Below are 6,938 nucleotides of genomic sequence, written 5' to 3'. Positions count from 1 at the left end.
AAAGCCACTTACAGGTGGCTGCTGCTCGAAACTGGTAAAATAAAGCAAAGCCTATCCAGTCCCATCCTATTTTACAGTACACTTAAAGACATTATAAGACAGAATAAGACAGAATAAAGCCATAATAAGAAATAATGTGTTGGTAATTAGAACTAATATTATTTTATTAGATAAAAACAAAGACAGAATAGCAGAAAGAGCGAATACATTATCTGGCACCGGCACCTGCCGCAGAACTGCCGCGGCAGCCACCACCGCACGGACGGGCAGTTTACCGCTACGGGACCTGCCGGTCCGTGCGGCGGCCGCCGGTCCTACTGGCGGGACTGCCGGTCCTAACGCCGGCGATGCAGTGCGACTGCTGGTCGAACTGCCGGTCGTGCGGCAGTGTCTGCCGCTGCAGTTCCGCTGTTCCGTGCAGGTGCAGGTGCAGGTGCCAGAGAATGTATTCGCTCTTTCTACTATTCTGTCTTTGTTTCTGTCTATTAAAATATATTAGCTCTAATTACCAACAAATTATTTCTTATCATGGCTTTATTCTGTCTTATTATGTCTTAAAGTGTACTGTAAAATAGGATGGGACCGCCTATCCTGACCTCACCCAGACCTTTCTATTGTAAATACCTTTTACTATGCATTATGTTTTACAACATTTCTTTTCTTCTTTTTTCATATTTTCTGCATAGTACTGTGTTCTATTTGTCTGTCATTCTATGTTAAATGAGTAAAAAAGGACCCCAATTGAAACAAGACCAAAAGCTTTTTGAGCTGTTCATCCTTTTAGTTGACCTTGTACCAGTTGAACTGTACTGTCATGAAGCCGTACCTTTTCCTATGCAAACTTCAATCAAAATCAATCAATCAATCTATCAATCCAAAAACTATACTATTTGCTGTATTTGGACACGCTCGCACAAACCGGCGTTGCTAGGCGAGGGTTTGTGTTGAGAGTGATGTCAGAGCGGAGGCTCTACCAGGCCTTAAATAAGTGTTTTCATGCTCAGCGTTCCTCGTCAATCCATATACCCCTCGAAGGAAGTGATATTCAGAGACGCTTAGATATACAAACACATCCGGTGCCAGCTATCAGTGTTTCAGTTAAAGGGCATCTCGTTTTTTCGGGGGGGAAGGATTGATTGTAAGCCTGACCTTTTTTCAAGTTTGAGAGAATCTAAATCCTTTTTCCCGCTTGCTAAAAAGGAGATAGTTTTTAATAGACCTCCCGGGAGGCTGACTCTTTCAAGCTACGCAGCGTCAACATGGGAGACAGTTACCACGTCACCATCACGCCGGAGGACAGCACCGGCCCCTCCCCCAAGATGAGTAAGCAGAAGAGGGGGGCCAAGAAGGACATGGAGGAGCTGAAGAAGGAGGTCCCCATCACGGAGCACAAGATGTCCGTGCAGGAGGTGTGCGCCAAGTTCGACACCGACGCCTCCGACGGCCTGACCAACGCCAGGGCGGCGGAGCTCCTCATCCGGGACGGCCCCAACGCCCTCACCCCGCCCCCCACCACCCCCGAGTGGGTCAAGTTCTGCCGCCAGCTATTCGGCGGCTTCGCGCTGCTGCTGTGGACCGGCGCCGTTCTCTGCTTCGTGGCGTACGCCTTCCAGGCCTACAGCGAGGACGAGCCCGCCAAGGACAACCTGTACCTGGGCGTGGTGCTCACGGTCGTCGTGGTCATCACCGGCATCTTCTCGTACTACCAGGAGGCCAAGAGCTCCAAGATCATGGACTCCTTCAAGAACATGGTGCCGCAGCAGGCGCTGGTGATCCGCGAGGGCCGCAAGGTGACCATCAACGCCGAGGAGGTGGTGCTCGGGGACCTGGTGGAGGTGAAGGGTGGCGACAGCATCCCCGCCGACATCAGGGTGGTGTCGGCACACGGCTGCAAGGTGGACAACTCCTCGCTGACGGGCGAGTCGGAGCCGCAGAGCCGCTCGCCGGAGAGCGACCAGGAGAACCCCCTGGAGGCCCGCAACATTGCCTTCTTCTCCACCAACTGCGTGGAGGGCTCGGCGCGCGGCATCGTCATCTGCACCGGCGACCGCACGGTGATGGGTCGCATCGCCACGCTGACGTCGGGCCTGGAGATGGGCAAGACGCCCATCGCCCGCGAGATCGAGCACTTCATCCACATCATCACGGCCGTGGCCGTGTTCCTGGGCGTCACCTTCTTCGCCGTGGCCAAGGCTCTGGGCTACTCCTGGCTGGAGGCCGTCATCTTCCTCATCGGCATCATCGTGGCCAACGTGCCCGAGGGCCTGCTGGCCACCGTCACCGTGTGCCTGACGCTGACCGCCAAGCGCATGGCCAAGAAGAACTGCCTGGTGAAGAACCTGGAGGCCGTGGAGACCCTGGGCTCCACCTCCACCATCTGCTCCGACAAGACGGGCACGCTGACCCAGAACAAGATGACTGTGGCCCACATGTGGTTTGACGGCCGGATCCACCAGGCCGACACCACCGAGGACCAGTCTGGCGCCGCCTTCGACAAGAGCTCCGAGACATGGGTGTCCCTGGCCCGCATCGCCGCGCTGTGCAACCGCGCCGAGTTCAAGCAGGGCCAGGACCAGCTCCCCGTGCTGAAGAGGGACGTGGCCGGGGACGCCTCCGAGTCGGCCCTGCTCAAGTGCATCGAGCTGCTGTGCGGCTCAGTGCGGGAGATGAGGGAGCGCAACAGGTTGGTCGCCGAGATCCCCTTCAACTCCACCAACAAGTACCAGCTCTCGGTGCACGAGACAGAAGAGCAAGGGGGCCACCTGCTGGTGATGAAGGGAGCGCCGGAGAGGATCCTGGACCGCTGCTCCACCATCCTGCTGCAGGGCAAAGAGCAGCCCATCGACGAGGCCATCAGGGAGGCCTTCCAGAAGGCCTACATGGAGCTGGGAGGAATGGGAGAGAGAGTGCTGGGTTTCTGCCACCTGCTGATGCCAGAGGACCAGCACCCCCGGGGCTTTGCCTTCGACGCAGAGAACCTCAACTTCCAGACGGAGAACCTTTGCTTCGTGGGCCTCATGTCCATGATCGACCCGCCCCGCGCCGCCGTGCCGGATGCCGTGGGCAAGTGCCGGTCGGCGGGCATCAAGGTGATCATGGTCACCGGCGACCACCCCATCACTGCCAAGGCCATCGCCAGGGGCGTGGGCATCATCTCGGAGGGCAGCGAGACGGTGGAGGACATCGCCGAGCGCCGCGGTGTGCGTGTGGACGAGGTGGACCAGAGGGACGCCCGGGCGTGCGTGGTCCACGGCTCGGAGCTGAAGGACATGTCGCCGGAGCGTCTCGATGACATCCTGCGGCACTACGGCGAGATCGTGTTCGCCCGCACGTCGCCGCAGCAGAAGCTCATCATCGTGGAGGGCTGCCAGCGGCAGGGCGCCATCGTGGCGGTGACGGGCGACGGCGTGAACGACGCGCCCGCCCTGAAGAAGGCCGACATCGGCGTGGCCATGGGCATCTCGGGCTCCGACGTGTCCAAGCAGGCGGCCGACATGATCCTGCTCGACGACAACTTCGCCTCCATCGTCACCGGCGTGGAGGAGGGCCGCCTGATCTTCGACAACCTGAAGAAGTCCATCGCCTACACGCTGACCAGCAACATCCCCGAGATCACGCCCTTCCTCATGTTCATCCTGTTCAGCATCCCGCTGCCGCTGGGCACCATCACCATCCTCTGCATCGACCTGGGCACCGACATGGTGCCCGCCATCTCGCTGGCGTACGAGCAGGCCGAGAGCGACATCATGAAGCGTGAGCCGCGCAACCCCAAGCGGGACAACTTGGTGAACCAGCGGCTGATCAGCACGGCCTACGGGCAGATCGGCATGATCCAGGCGCTGGCGGGCTTCTTCTCCTACTGCGTGATCCTGGCGGAGAATGGCTTCCTGCCGGGCATGCTGATGGGCCTCCGGCTGCTCTGGGACAACCGCACCGTCCACGACCTGGAGGACAGCTACGGGCAGCAGTGGACGTACGACCAGCGCAAGATCCTGGAGTTCACCACGCACACCGCCTTCTTCGTCAGCATCGTGGTGGTGCAGTGGGCCGACCTCATCATCTGCAAGACCCGCCGCAACTCGGTCTTCCAGCAGGGCATGAGGAACAAGGTCCTGATCTTCGGGCTGTTCGTGGAGACGGCGCTGGCCGTCTTCCTGTCCTACACGCCGGGCATGGATGTGGCGCTGCGCATGTACCCGCTGAAGTACACGTGGTGGTTCTGCGCGCTGCCCTACAGCCTGCTCATCTTCGTCTACGACGAGCTCCGGAAGCTGCTCATACGCCACTACCCCGGAGGCTGGGTGGAGAAGGAGACCTTCTACTGATCTACTGAAGGGGTTGGGAGGGTTTGTTTAGTCTCAGACTATCTATCTATCTAACATCTTCCACTCATTTCACCCTCCCACTAGCCTGCCCTAACGCAGGCTGAATTTGGGCGGATTCAATTCACCGCTGAAAACAGCCGGTGGATCCTATTGGTTCACCAATCTGGCACACAGCTCAGAGCCCTGACGTCACTCACAACATTTGGAGCGACGCCCCCTGCACTCTGGTTGGTTGGGGAAAAGGAAGGTTGACTCCCACTTCCTATGCCAGACATTTCAGCAGGTTAGCCCAGGCTTTTCTTTGAATGAAAGTAAAAGCCTGGGTACCAAGGGTTCCCTCCCACTAAACACCGATGACAACTGTTCCCTGCACAGTTTTCATCCAGCGCTTTAATAAACGCCTCGCTAGGAGCCACGGCGTTACTATATGGGTGAGGTTTCAGACCCAACCGTGCACCAGTGACTCCCATAATAAAATGCAATTTATAAAATAAAAATCACACCCAATGTAAAGTGAGCGGTGGTCGTGCTTGCATAACGTCTTCATCAATTGGTAATTGGTGATGTAATATGGCTACACACACGTACATTGCTATGGCAAAACGCTGAGGAAGACACATTGCTATGGCAAAGCGCTGAGGAAAAATCAAACCTCGGTTCGAAGTGAAGCGGTGAGCTTTTATTCTATGTGTTCTAGAGTTATGAACATACAGGACAGCTAAAACCTGTTCATTCTGAACTGAAATGGCCATATATGGACATGGGACACACATTTTGCTTTTTGAAAAAGCTATTCATTCTGGACTGATTCTGGACGTACGGGACAGAAAAAACCTGTTCATTCTGTACTGGAGTGACCATATATGGACATGAGGTGACATACATTTTGTTTTCGAAAAAACCTGTTCATTCTGGACTGAAATGAGCATATATGGGCGTGGGACACACAAAGCCACTCATTGGAAGCGGTTTTCACCGCTTCAAAAAGACTAGGATATAAGTCTAGGATGTAATTGGTGATGTAATATGGCTACACACACATATTGCTATGGCAAAACGCTGAGGAAAACACATTGCTATGGCAAAACGCTGAGGAAAAGCGTCTACAGACACACGCACAGCCACTCTTAGGAGCGGTTTACCACCGCTCAAAAACAAACATAAAGCATAAAAAAAGGTGTGGAGCTTACATCTTTGCCCTACTGGCAAGTGTGCACAAGATATGTGGCACTGATTGGTCCAGTGGTTTTCAAGATTAACTAGGCATGCATGTAACTTTACAGCAGAAAGTTTAAAAACAAAAATTTGAGAGAGAAAACATTTCTTTATTTTATTTTATTTTTTGGAAAAGGCATACCTTTCCTTTCTTGTCTTTTTTTCACAAGTCCACTTGCACTTCGTTGCTGCTAGGTAGAAAGCGCATATTTTAACTTTTTCTCCCATTTCCCTGAAGAGTAACGGTTTTGGACATACAAGGTTTACACCCGAATTATACAACATGGTAGGCAGCTTTCTCTCCCCCCAGGGGGCCATAGTGACTTTGATAAAGTGAGTGAATTGGACTGTTGGACCCACGAGAGGGTGAGGTTGTGCATTACCGTGGTTATTGGTTTCGTAGGCAGGGCTGCAGTCAGTGACGATAACCACGGTAAAGCAACAAACAGCCCTAGAGTGTAATATTGCAATTATGCAACGGTTACCCTTAAGAAAATGTGTCAACTTTGTTTCATTGTAATTAAGATAGTCGATTGACTAAGCTATAGTTTTGCCACTATGTCCTTGACGTTCCCATGAAAACTGCTTGCGTTGCCACACAGCATAAATGCTGGGACACGACCCAGCACAGCTGATGTTTACATTTGATTAGACCTGTGTGGTAATGCTCATTATTCGCATGGGTTGATAGCTATTTCAACCAATTAGATTGCTTTGTCGGAACTAACTGTTGTATTATGAAACTTGAAACTCATAGTGCTGAATTATGTTAAAGAGGTGGTGCCATGTGCCATATAGTTTTGTACTTTTTCTGTTTTGTATGTGTCTATGGTGGTAATATTACTCTAATAGACCCCCAGGTGTGGTTATGATATACAAATATGTCTTCCCTGTGTATACTGTATTTGCTTTCTTCATGAAAGCTGAAAGCCTCTGAGTCAAAAGGCCTAATTTATTGAAATACACCGCTTTAATGACATCATAAAACTAGAAAGATGCATTTGGAAATTGCAAGTGTGGTTGAAAAGGTCTTCCTCCTAGTATAATCATAATACCTGATCATCATGTTTTAAAGGTTCTACACCAAGTACACCATGCATTTAAAAGATAATTTATATAACATTGTGTCCCAAAAACGTTTTTCAAAAGGTTTGAGGCTAAATTACCACTCCTGAATACAATACAGAGCCCCTGTAATCTCTGCCTGGCTTTCAGAGCATTTTCAGCTGCAGTACCACCTTGTCCTGAGTGGGAGGACTGTGCTTTGAGACAGTTTTGGCCCGCATTCCTCCCCACCTCCTGCTCAGCAGGCCTGCCCACCCCTCCTCAACCCTTTCCCAGCTCCTCCTGCCTCCTTCTCAGGCCTGCCCACCCCTCCTCAACCCTCTCCCAGCTCCT

The 6,938-nt window shown here is 52.8% G+C and overlaps 1 protein-coding gene across 1 annotated transcript; it reads left to right on the top strand.

Annotated features, from left to right (window-relative positions):
• Positions 1 to 1,259: 1,259 nt before the first annotated feature.
• Positions 1,260 to 4,325, top strand: LOC308299905 (sodium/potassium-transporting ATPase subunit alpha-3-like; the record flags this gene model as incomplete). The annotated part of the gene is made up of 1 exon (XM_080743684.1): positions 1,260 to 4,325. One exon carries the CDS (start codon positions 1,260 to 1,262, stop codon positions 4,323 to 4,325), a length of 3,066 nt encoding a protein of 1,021 aa, XP_080599810.1.
• Between the last annotated feature and the right edge of the window lie 2,613 nt (positions 4,326 to 6,938).

Source organism: Nannobrachium achirus (genome assembly GCF_963921795.1).
Source record: "Nannobrachium achirus genome assembly, chromosome: 15".
Lineage (NCBI taxonomy): Eukaryota > Metazoa > Chordata > Actinopteri > Myctophiformes > Myctophidae > Nannobrachium > Nannobrachium achirus.
The sequence above is the reverse complement of the archived record's forward strand: the minus strand, read 5'-3'. Positions and strand labels throughout refer to the sequence as shown.